Source organism: Brassica napus, chromosome C1 (assembly GCF_020379485.1).
Source record: "Brassica napus cultivar Da-Ae chromosome C1, Da-Ae, whole genome shotgun sequence".
NCBI lineage: Eukaryota > Viridiplantae > Streptophyta > Magnoliopsida > Brassicales > Brassicaceae > Brassica > Brassica napus.
Window position 1 is genome coordinate 44,228,048 of NC_063444.1, and position 17,413 is coordinate 44,245,460.

The window sequence follows — 17,413 nt, forward strand, 5'->3', positions numbered from 1 at the left end:
TCTTAATTTCATAGTTTGTTATGAAAAATGATATTTTCTCTTTTTTCTACACTTATTCACTACCATTTATGAGTAAGGAAAAAAAAACTCTGATCAAAAAGTAAATGTAGAGATTATTATTATCAGCCTAATAACAACAAATAAAAAAAATATTTTTTTTTTTGAACAATTAAAATCTTGTTATAGCTGCTAGCTGCAACCAGAACAAGTATGCTAGATGAGATCGAACGTGAGTTTGAAGGTATCTTGACATGCTTGCAGCTGCTACAAGTGGTCTTAAACAGCTAAAGATTAATGCGTACACTGTCCAAGATGATGATAAAGAACAAGGGCAGAAACTATCATCTCTACTGTGATACGTTTTTGTCCCTTATCTCTTAAACACTTTATTGATATACATTTGATCCTTTGTGCCTATTTATTTACAGCTGCCAGGAGACAGGGTATGTTAGATGAAATTGAACGGGAGTTTGAAGGTAACTTGACTTACCAGTCATCATATGCATAAAGAATCTTTCACTCTTTCTTTGTTCAAGAAGTTCTAAGAGTATCTTCTCTTGCAGCCGTTACCGATAGCTTTAAACAGCTTGTTATCTCGCTAAGACCAAAGATGAGGGGACCAATGTAAACTAATATCACCAGTTAACCTTCTTGTGGTTCCTTAACCTTTCTTGGAGTTTTAGTTCTCAGGTCTTTTTGTCTTTGTTATCAGCTGCAAAGAGGCAAAGGATGTTGGATGAGATTTAGCGTGAATTTGAAGGCACTTTCAACATATCAGTATCCATGTTAATAAGCTCTTGCGGTTCCTAGATCAAAATTTTCCAAAACTACTCTGCAGCTGCTACAAGTAGTCTTAAGAAACTAAACCTTGAAGATTCCACTGTAGGAGATGAAAGTGCCCAAAATAATGACTTGTGCTAACTACTTTTCTTATGATCACTTTGAATCTTCCATGGTATTCTGAAGAATTGTTTTGTCTTGTTATAGATGCAAAGAGAAATAGCATGCTTGAAGCCAGAAGAATTATTTAGTGGGTGCATTATTGGTGATACTAAGCCTGGGCATTTCGGATATCGGTTCGGTTCGGTTCGGATATTTCGGATTTCGGGTAGTTCGGATAGGGGCTAGAGGATCCATTTAGTACTTGACCTATTTTCGGTTCGGTTCGGTTCGGATAGTTTCGGATTCGGTTCGGTTCGGATAGTAAATGTAGGAACCGGAAAATATCCGGAAAAAGTTCGGTTCTCATTTGGATCCGGTTCGGGTTCGGATAGTTCGGATAATTTGGATAAAATATCGGTTATTTAGGGTAAAATATTAAATAATTAGGATGATTTACATAAAAATTTTGGATATTTCGGATTACTTTGGACATTTCGGATAAAACTATCCGGATAGTTTCAAATACTTTCGGGTAGTTTGGATACTTTATAATAATTTAGTTATCCTCAACTATTTTCAGATACTTTTAATAGAATTTTAAATTAACAATATATATTTAGTGATGTTATATGTATATATAATTAATATTTTTATATATTCGGGTACCCGTTCGGTTCTCGGTTCGGTTCCGGTTCGGTTCGGTTATTTCGGATATAAAAATATAAGAACCGTTCGGGTATTTGAGGATATTGGTCCGGTTCCGATTTCGGGTATTTCGGTTCGGTTCTTCGGTTCCGGTTATTTTGCCCAGGCCAAGGTGATACAATTAAATCTGCATGCAAGGATCCTCGAACTCAAGACTTTATGGGTGCATACGCTTAATTTTACCAATTGATCCACTGAAACTATAGTACCTTTAGGTGTAAAATTGTTAATATAAATAACTAAGGGGGTGCACGTGCCACCACACCCACCTCTTAACGCGGCTTCGCCCCTGCTTGAAGCTATCAAACGCGAGGTTGAAGGTTACTTTCACATAACACTGAACTTGTTTTCTGAATGTTAATCCTTGAAAATATATCATCTAGATAAGTTCTATTCCGTTTTATGTTCTTACTTGCTGCTGCTACAAAAGGTCTTTGGAGAGCTAAAGGCTAGTGATTCAACCAAGGCAAGGATCTGTAACAACCCACCCGTAGGATCCAGGCTGGTTCTTTAGAGCACCGATTCTAACCCTTCACGTGTAAGCTTTAAACTCTTCCCAAATAGGTTATCAATGCGTTTGGCGATCCACGAATCCAAAAACTAACACTCGAACCTAAGAACTCACCTTTGAACCCAAGACCTCACCATTTATTTCTCTCAAAGCCTTCTGAAATAAACTTCAAAACTTGTTTCTTTTTTTCTTGCAGCTGAAACTCAGAGAAGCAGCATGTTGGAAGAAATCAAACGTGAATATGAAGCAGCTGCAAGTGCAAAGGCTTATGGAAAAATACTGTATGTAAGAAACCACTTCTTTTGTTTGTCATGTACTCCTGTTTTCCATCTTTTGAATATTTTTTTGTCTGAGATAGTTTTTACATTTGTTGTCACAGCACAGCAGCTGCAAAAAGTTCACCAACCATAAGTACAGTGCAGAAAACTTATGTTGGATCCCAAGTAGTTCAAATAATATATAAAGGGATTAATAGTAAATAAATCACACTAACTAGAGATTAGTGAACAACATTAGCAACGCACCAAATACTATGGAGATAAGGTAAGGGGATCAGCCACATTCTCCACTTTGTAGTTAACTACGTGGTGGATTCCACACCGCCAAGATCTCAAGCTCCTCTTTCTATCCAACGGATTAAACCAATGCCACGTGTAACTAAACATATCGTTAAACCGAACGAACAATAACAACTCACGTGTCATCACGATCCGATCATTATCCTCTCGATCCAACGGACCCAAACAAACTTCTCTCTCTCGCCGCGACCTCCGGTTTACGATGGCGGATTCCGATAACGATTCAGGCGGTCACAAGGACGGAGGCGGCGCGTCGTCGCGCGAGCAGGACAGGTTTCTCCCGATCGCGAACGTGAGCCGGATCATGAAGAAGGCGCTCCCGGCGAACGCGAAGATCTCAAAGGACGCGAAGGAGACGGTGCAGGAGTGCGTGTCGGAGTTCATAAGCTTCGTCACCGGCGAGGCGTCGGACAAGTGTCAGAGAGAGAAGAGGAAGACGATCAACGGCGACGATCTTCTCTGGGCGATGACGACGCTGGGGTTCGAGGATTACGTGGAGCCGTTGAAGGTTTACCTGCAGAAGTACAGGGAGGTGGAAGGCGAGAGGATGACCCCAGGAGGGAGACAGGGCGGTAAAGAGGGCGGCGGCGGAAGTGGAGGAGGGATGTACGGTGGGGTTGTGACGATGGGGCATCATCATCAAGGACACGTGTACGGTGGGAGTGGGATGAATTAGAAATTAGAATATCAGCCGACCTCTGACTCTGTTAACTAGAGATGGCTCTCAAAGCTTTAGACTCATTATAATGTCTTTGGTTGATTCTTCTCTGTTTTTGATCAGAGCCATTCATGTTGTAACAAGTGTGTTTGTTTCTTCTTTAGATGATTCATGTACAAATTATTAAAGAGATAAGGATGATGAAGAAAGCTGATCCCTTTACTCATTACAAGCTGCTGCTGTATTATATTTGTTTGTGCCTTCTTTCTTGCAGATGGTTTACTCATTTGACCAAGACAAAACACGGCTTCTTATCTAAGTAGCTCACTGAAACATCCCAGATTTGTGAAGTGGAGGTCTCTCTCACTTCTGATACACGATCTCAGTTTCTTGACCTTTTTACATCTTTTGATTTTGGTTTTTGTTGGAGCTCAGAGACCTCTAACCTTAAAACAATCACTGTCCAATCTTGTTCAGGCGCGATAGAAAAGGTAGTAGCCACAGTCACTGGCTGGCTAATATGTATCATCAGTGAATTGTACGACAGCATAGAGAGCTCGAAGCTACATGTACTCATAAACCCATCTAGCTAGGTAGCAAAGGACGTGAAAAGGTTGAGAAGATGTACATGAAGCAACACATATACAAGAGATTTGTGGATCAGGTTATACAAATCCTCCCATATACATGGAAGCATTTCCTTGGTTTATTTTGCTTTACTTCTGTAAATTCGCCAATCAGGTTATACAAATCCTCCCATATCTTATGTAAGTCCATGCTCTGTTTAGTCTGCTACTTTTATTACACGTCAAGGCATTATTCAACTGCCAAACCCCACTCAGTTAAAAAACTATATTGTATCATAATAATCATGTTGGAGATGTCTGGCTCTGAGTTCCAGGCTTCTGTAGAAGATCAGAACTAAATGCTGTCTGTGTACAGGTGAGTATCAACTGTCCAGTATTTTTCCAAAAGCCTACAACAGTTCATTGCCATGCGATTCGTTCCCAGAGTGCCTTTACAAAGATCCTTATCCCTAACCTTAAAGATACAATATAGTTTTTTAACTGGGAACATATCCATGAACTCTTTTACAAAGACATCTCCAACAACATATCCATGAACTCTTTTACAAAGATCCTTATCCCTAACCTTAAAGCAAGCAGAGAGAACAAGAAGTAAGGTAACAGAAGTTGGAAAAACCAATTTCCTCCGCGAAAAGTCTCAAGGTTTCTTCATAATGTTTCATCCTATTACACCCAGAGATCATCAAGTTCCAAGAAAAGACATCCTCTTTCCTTCCCCTGTCGAAAACCCCACGAGCCATATCCATCAGCCCACACAACGAGTACATTTGCGCGAGACCATTCTGCACATAAATGTTACAACCTAATCCGAATTTGAGAACATGGCAATGCAGCTTCTTACCACAAGCCAACGCTTCATCATCCTTAAGACCGTTGAGCAAAAAGGGAAACGTGTGCCTATCAGTATCTATACATGTCCCTTGAATTTTAAGTGTTCTAATGGTTTAGCTTTGTACCTAGGGAAGCTTTGGTCGCGGGTTTGATTCTCTTGAAAAACATTTTTTTTAAAAATAATTTAAAACGACGTCGTATGATTTAATAGAAATTCAGAGACGGCGATTAACCCGTTAACTCAATCTATTAACCATTTTAACGGCGTCTTAGAAATGGCTTAGTCAAAATATGTTTGGGGTTAAATAGGCTAGTCAAAATAAATTGAGGTTTTAGATCATCCACGAGAAAGTTTATGTTTTTTTCAACCAAATTTTAAAGTTGGTGATTTAAATGATTTTTTTCCAGATTAACAATCCTCACAATTTTCTTTAATGTTCCAAAACTAACAAGTAGAAAGCCATTCTAGAACACGTGTACATAGTTTAGAGTACCTTCTCAAAATACTCAAAATGTTCCGCAAACACTCGAAACAAAAAGGGAGATAAAAGTCACAATAGTGACTCCTATAACAAGCCTCCTTCTGCACCGTCAACTAGATCTCCTCTAGAATAACTGGAGAAGCCTTCTCCATGTGAATTGATAATGTTCTGCGTATTCCAGCAGCTGTGATTTATTGCCGTGATCAGAGGCTAAAATGGTGTTGTAACCTGCTCTCTCCACCTTCCAGAGAGTCAAAACAAAGTCTTTATCCCTAGTGATGAGGAGGAGAGTCGCATGAGCCGGTGTAACTTCCATCCACCTACCTATTCTTCGCTTGATGCTTTCGTCGCTTGCTTGTTTAACGGTAGTATTTAGGGTATCAAACCTAATTCCACTCAGTTTCAGTTTTGAACTGACAAAGGAAGGCACTCTAGATTCGTTCGCCGCAACCGCTATGATCTCTACTGGGCCTCTAGACCCTAGATCCCATAGTGACCTCAAGATTTTCTCACGAACCTGGGCCGCTTTGCAATCAGATGGAACTTTACAATTCTCGATGTCCCAGAAAATGACAATGCGAGCCCACTTGTATCCCCCTTGAGGCCCACCATTTTCATCAAGTGTCCAAAGCTACAAAACAACATTTGAATTTTACAAAACTTAGAGACGAAGAACATAAGGATGATGTTTCCCATAACTTTCTTAGTGAAGTAGAACAAACCTCTCCTCCACATATAAAGAGTTTCTTCATCAACTCCATGTGAAATTTCCACTCTAATCACCCGAGCTGGTTCAAGAATTTCTCATGAGAGGTTGGAGATTATCTATTATCGATAAATCAATCTGACGAAAGATTGTTTTATGGGTTATTCTTCATATTTTAATCCATATCCAAAAATTTAATGAGACAGATTATGCTAGTTATGTAATTTTTTGGTGTACAAAATCTGATCAACTGATTTGGAATATGTTATGATTTATATAACATTTTATCTATAAACATCGAGGTTTATATAATAAATTTTGGAAAATAGTTTTCTTTAATAAGAATTCAACTTAATAATTATAAAATTTAAATTAGATGCAATGTTTAAGTGTAAGAATTTCAAATTATTAAAGAGATTAACACATTAACAATATGTCAATGCAAATGAAACCCTGAAAACAAAAACAAAATTTAGAGAAGAAATGAGTAATTTCCAGTGACCAACTTTCAAACAAAAATATTAAAAAGAAAATAACAATTATCAGCTGAAACAATTGAGAAATAGTCTTTAGCATAGTTACAAAGAAGTTAACTAAAGGCAAAATGATGCACTAAACGTCTCAACAACAATGATGTGAGTTGTATCTTCACAATAACATTTACTTGATAATCATATGAATACATTACTTTCTAAATGATTGAAAATAACATGGGTTCTATTACAATAAAATAACAAACTAATTTTAGATATAGTTTTTTTTAATCCATTTTAATATATTTTTTAAGTTTTGTTAGGGAATTTTTAGTTTCAGTAGTGAACTTCAAAAATAGCAAACATAGTTGTCAATTCCTAGTGAATTAAGAACCTACTTTAATATGTTAATACTGATCTGAAAAAGCAACTGTGCAAATGAGAGTGACTTTTCAATAAAGACATGTTATATATAAAAAAAAATGGTAAACCATTTCTCGAAAAGAGAATATGAAAGCTCTGGTGACCACGCGCATGGAAATCTGGTGTGGTGCAGATTCAAACTCAGGTCCTTTTAGTGATCTATAAAACGCCTTGACTAACCGACCAGATAGGCGTGGTTGATATGTCATATATAAGAAAAAAAGAGGATCCATAATAAGAAGGGGGTCAACTAAGTTATTTGTGTTCTGTTAACATTGAATAAATCCCGCCTAAGAAGAGCTTGCTGAAATCAGTGGCAATGGCTCTGCCTATCTATGCGATGTCCTGCTTTAAGCTTCCTAAGGATGTGTGTGAAAAGATAACTAGCGTTATGAGGGAGTTTTGGTGGAGCTCGGGGAATAACAAAAAGAAAATCTCTTGGGTTGCGTGGAAGTCACTGTGTAAAGACAAAGAGCTTGGTGGTTTAGGGTTTCGAGATATTGAACAGTTCAACCAGTCTCTCCTTGCGAAACAAGCTTGGAGAATATGGTCGAACCCCACTTCCCTTCTGGCTCGGATCTTACAACAACGCTACTTTGCTCGATCTTCCTTTTTGGAATGTAGCGTTGGCACAAGACCCTCCTATGCCTGGCGCAGTATTCTTCATGGTAGAGAGCTCTTCTCTCAGGGTCTTTTGCAGAAGATCGGGAATGGAGAGAGTACTCGTGTCTGGATTGATAGCTGGATCAAAACTGAGGTTCCTCGTCCTCCTCAATATCGCCAGGATGCTGTTGTGGATCTCACTCTCTCGGTTAGTGACCTGATCAACCCTATTGACGGATCATGGAACATCCCAAGAGTTAGGGAAGTTATTGCGGAAGAAGACGTTAATTTGGTCTTGAATACGGGATTAGACCTCTCATCTCAAGATGTCAAAGTCTGGGGCCTCTCAAAATCTGGTTTCTATAATTCTAAAAGTGGATACAAGCTAGCTGAGACATTGGAGAGGTTACAAGCTCCTCCATCTCCGGGTCTTCCCCCTATTGAGCGCAAACTATGGAAAGATCTTTGGAAAACCCATACTTCTCCTAAGATCAGGCATTTCATGTGGCGTGTATTGTCGGGAGCTTTAGCGGTCAAAGAAAGACTATGATCTCGCGGTATCTTGTTAGACACGACATGTCCTAGGTGCGGGTTATGTGAAGAGACAATCTCTCATGTTCTCTTTCATTGTGAGGCTGCAAAGGAGGCGTGGTCTCTATCACAATTCCCGCTTCCTCCTGGTGGTTTCTCTAGGTCATCGGTATGGTTAAATTTTTACTACTTGATGTTTGTAAGCAAAAAGCTTCCCCCGGAGAACGCTTCTCGCCTTTCATTCCCCTGGATTCTATGGCACATATGGAAGGCCCGCAATTCCTTTTGCTTTGAACAGGTTCAATACAGTGGCTCATCAATCTTTAACAAAGCCTCGGAGGAGTCTGCTATATGGTTATCTTCCCAGCTTCTCAGCTCTGATTCTCCCTCTACCTCTTCCTCTAATACTGTTGTGAGTTTGAAGTGGCAAAAACCACCAGTGGGTTCTGTTAAATGTAATGTAGCATCCTCTTGGACAAGTTCATCACAATTTTTTGGTGCGGCCTGGATTGCGAGGGATTCCTCTGGCTTACCACTTTTCCATAGTAGAAGAGCTTTCCCTTTGGCTCCATCGGCATTTGAAGCTAGTTTATACTCGCTGGGATGGGCAGTTAGTGCACTTCTTGATCTTCGTGTTAAGAGAGTGATCCTTGAGATCTCTTCGCCACAGACTCTAGATGCTCTCCTGAACCCTCAGTCCTACCCTAATGCAGCTCTCGTAATCTCACATATTTTACGCTCCATGCACTCCTTTGATCAGTGTCAGTTGCTGGATGTTTCGCTTGGAGTCAACTCTTTGGCTGTGGAAATTGCTACGAGTGTAACAAAGGATCGCCGATTTCAATCCTATGTTGCGAAGGGTGGTCCACTTTGGTTATCTTCTCTTCTACTATTGGAAGCTAAGAACGACAACCTTTCCTGATAAAGTCGTATGGTCGTATCTTCCTAGTTGCAGATGAAGATCTCGCTTTGATCTTTCTCTTCCTTTTGTTGGAAGTTATCCCTTATAGCATATACTGATGTTGTGTTTGCTTTTCTCTTCTCTCTCTTTTGTTTTGTTTCTAAGTCTGTTGATTTCAAACATTATAATGAATTATTCATTGAAAAAAAAAAAGAAGAGCTTAAGCTACTAAGAAAATGATCAAATAAGAAAAAGGAAGCAATGGAGCTCAATTTGAAGACATTCCGGCTCTCGGCAGTCTGTTACTGCTCTCTGCAACGTCAGTCTCTGAGGGTTTGCTTTCGTCTTCTGGTTTGCTTTCGTCTTCTGGTTTTAACATTACATTGACAAAACCATTCGAAAGCTTAATATTTTGAAAAGTTTTTTTTTTGGTTAGATAAATTCTTATATTTAGTTTCCCAAAGATTAGTCTCAAATTGAACCATGTACTGTCTCGTCTACAGCATTAACAACATCATTCACAGTAACAACCTATGGATATGTTCATCATCTCAGGGCTCTCTATAATCTTACCCAGCCTCGAACAACAATTCACTAGGCAAGTGCCTTGCAAACGTCGACTCTTGAGCTAACTCTTCTAGTTTCCTGTAAATCTCTTCTGATTGAAGGTGTGACTTGTCTCTACAAACAAACTCGTAAGTAACACCGTTGACGTCAATCAAACTACACCCTGGTATCTTCTTGGCTGCTACGTCCACCATCTCTTTTCTCACTTCTCGCAAATCCTCCCATCTTTCGCAAGCTGCATATATATTGCACAACAAAGCATAAACAGCCCCGTTATCAGGTTCCAGCTCGAGAATCTTCTTAGCTGCTAACTCAGCCATTGATTCATCATTATGAAGTCTAGAAGCACTTAGTAGAGCTCCCCACACAATCGAGTTTGGATTCACTGGCATGTTCCTTATCATCTCATACGCTTCCTTGACCAGTCCAGCTCTACCAAGCAGGTCAACCATACATCCATAATGTGCTAAACTCGGTTCAATCCTATGGTCGCTTCTCATCTTGGAGAAAAAGTCTTTTGCTTGCTCTATCATACCACTATGGTTACAAGCAGAGAGCACGCCGAGGTACGTAATCTCATCTGGTTGTATCGACATGTCTTGCATTTGAAAGAAAACTTTAATGGCATCTTCACCCTGTCCATTGTTGGCAAGACCGACAACCATGGCTGTCCAAGTGAACTTGTCTCTCTGGCGCATCTCATGGAAAACCTTCTGCGCTTTCTCACAACACCCACATTTGAAGTACATATCGATCAAAGCGTTCCCTACAACAACATCGTTCTTGATCTTGTTCTTATCTATGTACGTCTTAACCCATTCACCTATCTCCAAGGCACCTAGATGGGCACAAGCTGTGAGTACGCTGACCATGGTGAACTCATCCGGTATCATCCCTGCATTTTGCATCGCACGGAAAAGATCCAAAGATTCGTTAAAGCAATCAGCTCGTAGGTAACCATCGATCATAATAGTCCAAGAGATTCTATCTCTCACCTGCATATCATCAAAATACATCCTTGCAAGATCTAGATTCCCTATGTCGACAAACCCTTTAACAATACATGTCCAAGAAATCACATCCCTAATCTTCATACTATTGAAAATCCGCACCGCTATATTCATCTCCCCACAAGCAGCATATGCATTGACCAGAGCATTCACCAGCTTCAAACTAGGCTCTCTCGCACACCCACTAACATATCCATGAACCCTTTTACATAGATCCTTATCCCTAACCTTAGAGCAAGCAGAGAGAACCAGAAGCAAGGTAACACAAGTTGGAATAACCAGTTTCCTCTCCATCTCCGCGAAAAGTCTCAAACTTTCTTCATATAGTTTCATCCTATTACACCCAGAGATCATCAAGTTCCAAGAAAAGACATCATCTTTCCTTCCCCTGTCGAAAACCCCACGAGCCATGTCCATCAGCCCACACAACGAGTACATTTGCACAAGACCATTCTGCACATAAAGGTTAGAACCTAAACCAAACTTCACAACATGGCAATGCAGCTTCTTACCACAATCCGGCTTAAGACCGCTGAGCAAAAAGGGAAACGTGTGTCCATCAGGAGTCACACCTTTCTTCAACATATTCAAATACAATCTAACTCCTTCCTTGACACAACCCACTCTGGAAAAACCCTTGATCATATTGTTCCATACAACCACGTCTGGTTCGGGCATTTTCACGAACAACTTATAGGCATAACCAATGTCGCCATTTAAGCGACTAGACCAGGAGAGTAGAAGCTTCTTTTGGATTGTTGGGTTTGGTTCTAGACCTTGAATGATGATTTGGGAGTGTAGTTGCTTGAATTGGGTCGTTGTTTTGCAGCTCTCGGGGATTGCGATGAAATGAGAGTAGTCATTGAAGAGTAGCTTAAAAATCGATGCTTTAGGGTTAATTGGATTTCGAAGAAGCATCTCCTACGGCATCATCAAGCAGAATCAAGAGTGTTAATATATTCACATTTTTTATTTTAATAAAAAAGAAAAAAAAAGTTGGTAATGATGAGCTCGGACGGCACTTGCTATCGTCACGGTAAGTCAGGACGACAGCGACGGACTAAGCCGTCACTTTAAATTGTTTTATCTTCACCGCTCGAACTCGGGTCGTAAACCAAAGTTCATATACCAGTCAACCACTCAACGAGGGTGGCTTTTTGTGACAACTTCATATACATAATTTACTTATTTCAAAAGAATCAAAACGCATCGTATTGACTCGGTGGGTGGCAAGAACAAAGTGAAAAATCTGAAGAGAAGATGAATCAATCAATCAAGAGAGAGTAATAAGTAAAGGGGGAAGATGAATCTGTACGCGGACGATCTCTCTCTACTCGATTACAACTACAACGTCTCCGGTCCCTTCGGCGAGCCGTTCTCTCACCGTTTCCTCTCTCCTGGTCCTTACTTCCGCGGCGAGGACGACGATTACCGCCGCAATATCAGCTACAGTCTCGGCGGAGGAGAAGCGGATAAAGATTCGAGGGTATTATCTGCGGAGCATCGCCATGACGGGAAGTCGCCGTTGCCTTTGGGCATGGATTGGAGCGCTCCTCCTCGTCAATGGGTATGCTTTGCCTGCAATGTTTGAATTGATCGCATTTTAAGTTAGGTTCTTACTGAACTCGTGAACTGTGTGGAGCTAGATTTGTAGTTGGTGTCGTCAGGACAATGAATAAGTATTGTCCTTTCTTCTGTTGAATAGGTTCATGACATAAGAGATTCTGTTAGCCTTTGTTACTTGTGCAGTTACGAGGATAAAATACAAACTTTCTAAGATAAAAAAAAAAAATTCGCTTTTGAAACTGAAAGCATAGGGTCTTTCTTCTTTCATATCATTTCTTTGACGATTTTTGTTTTGTTTGGATGTTGTTCCTTAACTATAGGAAGGACGGAACACTGTTTGGCCACATGATCCTCGAACTGGTTGGAGCTACTGCGTCACTGTCCCTTCTTGGGTTGACCTTCCCAAATCAACTGTTTCTGATCCTGCTGTGGTCTGTATTGTCTTTATTCGTAGCTCATTCTTTTGTACTAATCTTTATTCATAGTCTGTATGAATGTGTTGCTAGTTTTTTTTTGTTTTCCTTCAACGTTTTCGGTCTTCTATTCCCTTAAACTTTTACTTTCGTCTTTATCAGTTTTATAGAGTGCAAGTGGCGATACAATCTCCCGAGGGAATCACCTCCACTAGGCTCATACTTCGAAGATTCAATGATTTCTTGGATTTATATTCCTCAGTGAGTACTTCGTCTGTGCGCTTTTTTTTTTAGTTCTAGCTTGCTCATTTGTTTTATATCATGCAACGTTTCTGTAAATAACTATGACTTGCTTGCTTGAATATGATATTTAGCCATTTTATTTGGGTTGTACTGTTTTCAACTTAAATTCGTCATTTTCAGATTAAAAAGGAGTTTGTGAAGAAAAGGTTACCCCAGGCACCACCAAAGAAGAGACTGAGGATGAAAAACCAGACACTTTTGGAAGAAGTAGATAATTATTTTCTCAATTTTAAGATCAGTGACAGCAAAAAAAAATATCCTCAAAATGTTTAGTTTATTGCAGAGGAGGTGCTCTCTGGAAGATTGGATGAATAGGCTTTTGACAGATATCGATATATCCAGAAACGCTCTGATAGCAACATTCCTTGAGCTAGAAGCTGCTGTCAGGTCTTGTATGTGCTCTTCTTCTTATTCTTTTCTCTTGCCAATGAAAACAATGTAAAGATAAAGTGAATTTATCTGAACTGTCATCCCTTTATGTTTTTACAATCTATTCGATGTTTTGATGCTGTCTGAAAGTCTTTCATGTATTGTTACTCTCTTCAGATTTCAATGATGAATATCAAGAAAATGAAGATAGCTCTGTAGACAGTCGGCTGCTTCTACCTGACACCAGTTCTGATGTTCCTGGTAGTTCATCAGTTACCGCGGATCATGTCAACGACTCTTCTGATGAGACATCTGATACCTCAACAATGAAGCATGACGAAGCTAGTCTCAAAAACATTGTCTCAAGGAATTCAACTTCTGAAGATAATGTGACTGATTGGCATGAACTAATCACAGAATCTGGACTTCTTTCCAGAACTGATAGAGCTGCAGAAACTGGTACCATAACCGGAGAGGCGTCAAAATCCGGGGAACCTAACCAAGACTACATGGAGAGTCATGATGACGTTCAAGGAAACAGTTATGGTGCTGATACTGAAACAGGGAAGGATGTGGCGATTGTATTTCAATCCGAGGAGAGAAGTAAGTTAAAGAGGGTTGTTGATACGTTAGAGCAGAGACTGGAAACAGCAAAAGCTGACACGGAAGATCTTATCTCACGGCTTAATCAGGAGTTAGCTGTTCGACAATTTTTGTCAACAAAGGTGTGCACAATTATCTTACATGCATGTCATCATACTCTCTGTGATGGATAACAATATGCTTTTTTAATGTTTGGAGTTGGGCTCGTAGGTGAAAGATTTAGAGGTTGAACTTGAAACAACCCGAGAGAGCTGCAAGCAAGGCATGGAGCAAACAGTTCTGAAGGAAAAGGAAAGATTTACTCAAATTCAGTGGGACATGGAGGAGCTTCGCAAGCAATGCATGGAGATGGAATCATTGTTAAACTCTATGAAGGTTTGTGCTTCTCTTAAGTTTATTTCATTTGCATTCAACGATAGATTTTCTTATCTATGTTTGGCCTTACAGGACGAGAAAGAACATATTGAGACTACAAATGAGTCACTTGTTCAAGAAAACGAAATGTTGCTGCAGCAGATGGATGAGCTAAGAGACAAGTTTGAGAATTTGCGTAAAGAGCATGAAGAGCTGGAGGTGAAATCGAAAGCAGAGCTGAAGGTCCTTGTCAAAGAGGTCAAGACTCTCCGAACCACTCAATCAGAATTGAGAGTAGAGCTTAGCCGCACGATGAAAGAAAAGCTTGAGATGGAGGTAAACTAAACATACACTCCTTTGCAGGATTGTTATTCAAGTGTATGTGTTGCGATTTGAACTCATTGAGTGTTACGCAATGTTTCAGAGAGTTGTTCAACGTGAGAAGGATAGAGGAGAGACTGCGAAAGCCGCAAACGAGAAGTTGATGCATGAGTGTGATGTTCTACAGAACCGTCTTCAAGAATGCAATGTCAAGTTCCAAATCGAAGATGAGAGTAAGTCAATAATGGAATCATCGTCTCCATCGGAAGCGATTGATCTACTAGCAACATCTGATAACCGAATAGGTCTTCTAATTGCTGAGGTAGGCTCAACCAAGTACACTTTGATGATGAGTTTATGTATGTTTTGAGACACAAACAATAGCGTTGATGTAAATCTTATGTTTAAAACAGACACAGCTTCTTTCAGAAGAACATGGAGGACCAGATGATGTAGTAAGAAAGATTCTAACAGAGGTGCTGATTGATAATGCGAGGTTAAGGAAGCAGGTTAACTCTGTTCTTCGTTGCTCTTTGTCCGGACATGGAGTATCAGTCAGAGAAGCCAGATCAGAACAAGAAGAAGAAGAAGATCAAGAAGGGAGTGTTGATCTGGCAAGTACTGTTCTAAGCAAGATCCTTGAGAAATGATATTTATACATACTGTAATCAATAATCACGTACGTGAGTTACGTCTTGTAACATACGCTTTCTTTATATATATGAGATCTTGTGATACACTTTTGTTATGAACGTGAGTGTAAAACGCAAACGTAGTTTTTTAACGTTTCAAGAACCAACGCAGAACGTGAGATGTGTTTTAGGTGGGGTGTCGTGTATCTCTCTCTTATCCTCTGTTCACGCCATTTACAAGACTGCTTGACCAAAAAAGACGGCAGCTTTAGAGAGAGAGGATAAGAGATAGAGAGAGATGTCAGCTTCTGTATTCGTTTCAGGTATGGCGGTTGGAGTTCCGAGGCTCTCTAGCTCGAGCTCTGTTCACCGGAGATTGGAACCAATGAAGAAGAAGACCATGAGTAGTGTTAAATTCGTGACTAGCTTCCGAGCTCCCTCGCCAAACTCAGGGACAAAACGGTCATTTCGCGTAATGGTTTCCGGTAACCGATCGGAACAACAAGCAGATAACGGTCAAGGAACTCAGGTCAGTTCTGTGTGGAGAGGAAATCTTGTTCTGTTTCTTTTTGTTATTGTGGAGGGAGCCTCAAAGAATTCACATTTATCAAAATAACCGCTATATTTAAAATTTGTCGAATCTTTTATTTAATTTTGGGCTCAAATAATTCAGAAGTTACAAATAAGTCCTCTTTTCGACAAAGTACAGGAGGACTTGAGCTACCTGTTGAAGCTTGGAGCTGGGTCAGTAGCAGGTGCAGCTATAATCAAATACGGCAGCGTATTGCTCCCAGAGATAACAACACCTAACCTCACGCAAGCCCTCTTCATTATATTTGCTCCTGTTGTAATCTCTGTTATACTTTTGTTCCGATCATCTTCTTCCAAGAATCAGAACTAGTTCAGCTCATTGTGAAAAAAAAAAGATTGTGTTAAAAGTTTCATTATAATCCATAAATAAAAGTATTCAATCTTTCAATCACAACTTTCTCTTTATATGTCAATGCCACACCTTACAAACATCCAATCAAATGAAAACCAAATGTTACAAACGAAGAAACACACACACAAAAAGAATAACCAATACCTCAGAAACTAAGCCAATATGAACAAATGTTAATGTGCCTAAAAAATCTCTATTGTTGTTCTTCTGAGATCACATCTGAGCTTTCCTCTCTACATGGATTCTTGAAGAGAGGATTGGCTTCAAGTTCAGACATTTTCTCCTTTGATTCATTCATCAGCATCTCCACCACTTGAGACATTGTCGGTCTCTTCTCCGCCTCTGTCTGAACACACATGACTCCCACCAAGACAAGCTTCTTTAGCTTCTCTTCCACTTTCTCCTCTTCCAGCTTCTGATCCACTATTTCACCAAACTTTCTCTCGTACACAAGCGGTAACACCCACTCGGTTATCCCACGCTTTGTTGTCGCGTTTAGCCTCTCTATTGGTCTCTTGCCAGTAACTAGCTCCAGTAATAAGATACCAAAACTGTACACATCACCTGCTTCTGATTCTTTACCTGACGCAACACATTCTGGTGAGAGATAACCGTTATTACTTCTAGCTTTAGTAGCTTCGTCATCATCTGGCATCAGTTTACCATATCCAAAATCCATAACACGAGGCTCAAACTCAGAGTCTAGCAACACATTACTCGCTCTGACATCTCCATGGACTACATGATTGTGTAGGTATCTGAGGAAACACACATAAAACGTTACAAACTAAAGAAGTTATTAAAACTTGTTGTTGAATGGTTTTTCAGATACTTGAGACTCACGCAAGGGCCTGCGCAGTTCTTATGGCAATCTTTATCCGAGCGGTGGAATCTAGAGAGCACTCTCCTGAGTACTGCTGGCCATGAAGATTTGAGACAAGGCTCAAGTTCGGCATGTAGTCGTATACAAGAAGACGTTCCTGTCCTTCATCACAGTAGCCACGAACGCTCAGCAAGTTCTTATGACGGATACGGGAGAGAATCTCGACTTCTACAGCGAAGTCAATCTCTTCTCACTACAACAAATATGGCTTTTAATAGCATACGGATAACGCTATTATATGGTATCCATAGCGGTTTTACAAATGCTATGAAAACGACCGCTATAATAGAGTCCCTATATACGATAGCGTTTTCGGATGACGCTATCGTAGAGTAGCCTTTAATAGCGTTATGTTTTCGCTGTGTTACGGTTATTTATTACACACAATTTATGCTATAGGAAATTGTATAACAGCTATATTTATCTGCTGTATTAAACCTATTAATAGCTATTATTTTGTGCTGTTCTAAATTATGTAATAACTTTTTTATGTTGCTATATATTTTTGTAAAATAGCTATATTCTGTAGCCATCAATTACGTTGTAGTAGCTTTACATTGGTGCTACTTTATGATGTG

The 17,413-nt window shown here is 39.8% G+C and overlaps 5 protein-coding genes and 1 non-coding gene across 6 annotated transcripts; 3 read left to right on the forward strand and 3 right to left on the reverse strand.

Moving 5' to 3' along the window:
• The first annotated feature begins 2,426 nt into the window (after nucleotides 1-2,426).
• Nucleotides 2,427-3,563, forward strand: LOC106377389 (nuclear transcription factor Y subunit B-3). The gene has a single exon (XM_013817614.3). The coding sequence runs from the start codon at nucleotides 2,879-2,881 to the stop codon at nucleotides 3,350-3,352; it is 474 nt and encodes a 157-aa protein (XP_013673068.1). The 5' UTR covers nucleotides 2,427-2,878; the 3' UTR covers nucleotides 3,353-3,563.
• Nucleotides 3,564-9,320: 5,757 nt separating this feature from the next.
• On the reverse strand, nucleotides 9,321-11,568 carry LOC106377392 (putative pentatricopeptide repeat-containing protein At3g15930). Its single transcript, XM_013817618.3, has one exon. It carries the CDS (start codon nucleotides 11,364-11,366, stop codon nucleotides 9,441-9,443), a length of 1,926 nt encoding a protein of 641 aa, XP_013673072.1. The 5' UTR covers nucleotides 11,367-11,568; the 3' UTR covers nucleotides 9,321-9,440.
• Nucleotides 11,457-11,545, reverse strand: LOC125581204. The gene has a single exon (XR_007318911.1). It is a non-coding gene; the product is annotated as a small nucleolar RNA snoR121 (small nucleolar RNA).
• Nucleotides 11,569-11,661: 93 nt separating the features above from the next.
• On the forward strand, nucleotides 11,662-15,125 carry LOC106377391 (PX domain-containing protein EREX). Its single transcript, XM_013817615.3, has 10 exons — nucleotides 11,662-12,015; nucleotides 12,335-12,445; nucleotides 12,590-12,688; nucleotides 12,851-12,937; nucleotides 13,014-13,122; nucleotides 13,277-13,824; nucleotides 13,913-14,077; nucleotides 14,150-14,392; nucleotides 14,481-14,699; nucleotides 14,791-15,125. The coding sequence occupies exons 1-10, from the start codon at nucleotides 11,752-11,754 to the stop codon at nucleotides 15,025-15,027; spliced, it is 2,082 nt and encodes a 693-aa protein (XP_013673069.1). The 5' UTR covers nucleotides 11,662-11,751; the 3' UTR covers nucleotides 15,028-15,125.
• Nucleotides 15,126-15,301: 176 nt separating this feature from the next.
• BNAC01G35640D lies at nucleotides 15,302-15,991 on the forward strand. The gene is made up of 2 exons (XM_013817622.3): nucleotides 15,302-15,538; nucleotides 15,719-15,991. Exons 1-2 carry the CDS (start codon nucleotides 15,308-15,310, stop codon nucleotides 15,908-15,910), a joined length of 423 nt encoding a protein of 140 aa, XP_013673076.1. The 5' UTR covers nucleotides 15,302-15,307; the 3' UTR covers nucleotides 15,911-15,991.
• A 154-nt stretch (nucleotides 15,992-16,145) lies between these two features.
• Nucleotides 16,146-16,908, reverse strand: LOC106377394 (PTI1-like tyrosine-protein kinase At3g15890). Its single transcript, XM_013817621.3, has 2 exons — nucleotides 16,796-16,908; nucleotides 16,146-16,710 (listed from the first exon to the last, which is right to left on the reverse strand). The coding sequence occupies exons 1-2, from the start codon at nucleotides 16,906-16,908 to the stop codon at nucleotides 16,146-16,148; spliced, it is 678 nt and encodes a 225-aa protein (XP_013673075.2).
• Nucleotides 16,909-17,413: the final 505 nt, after the last annotated feature.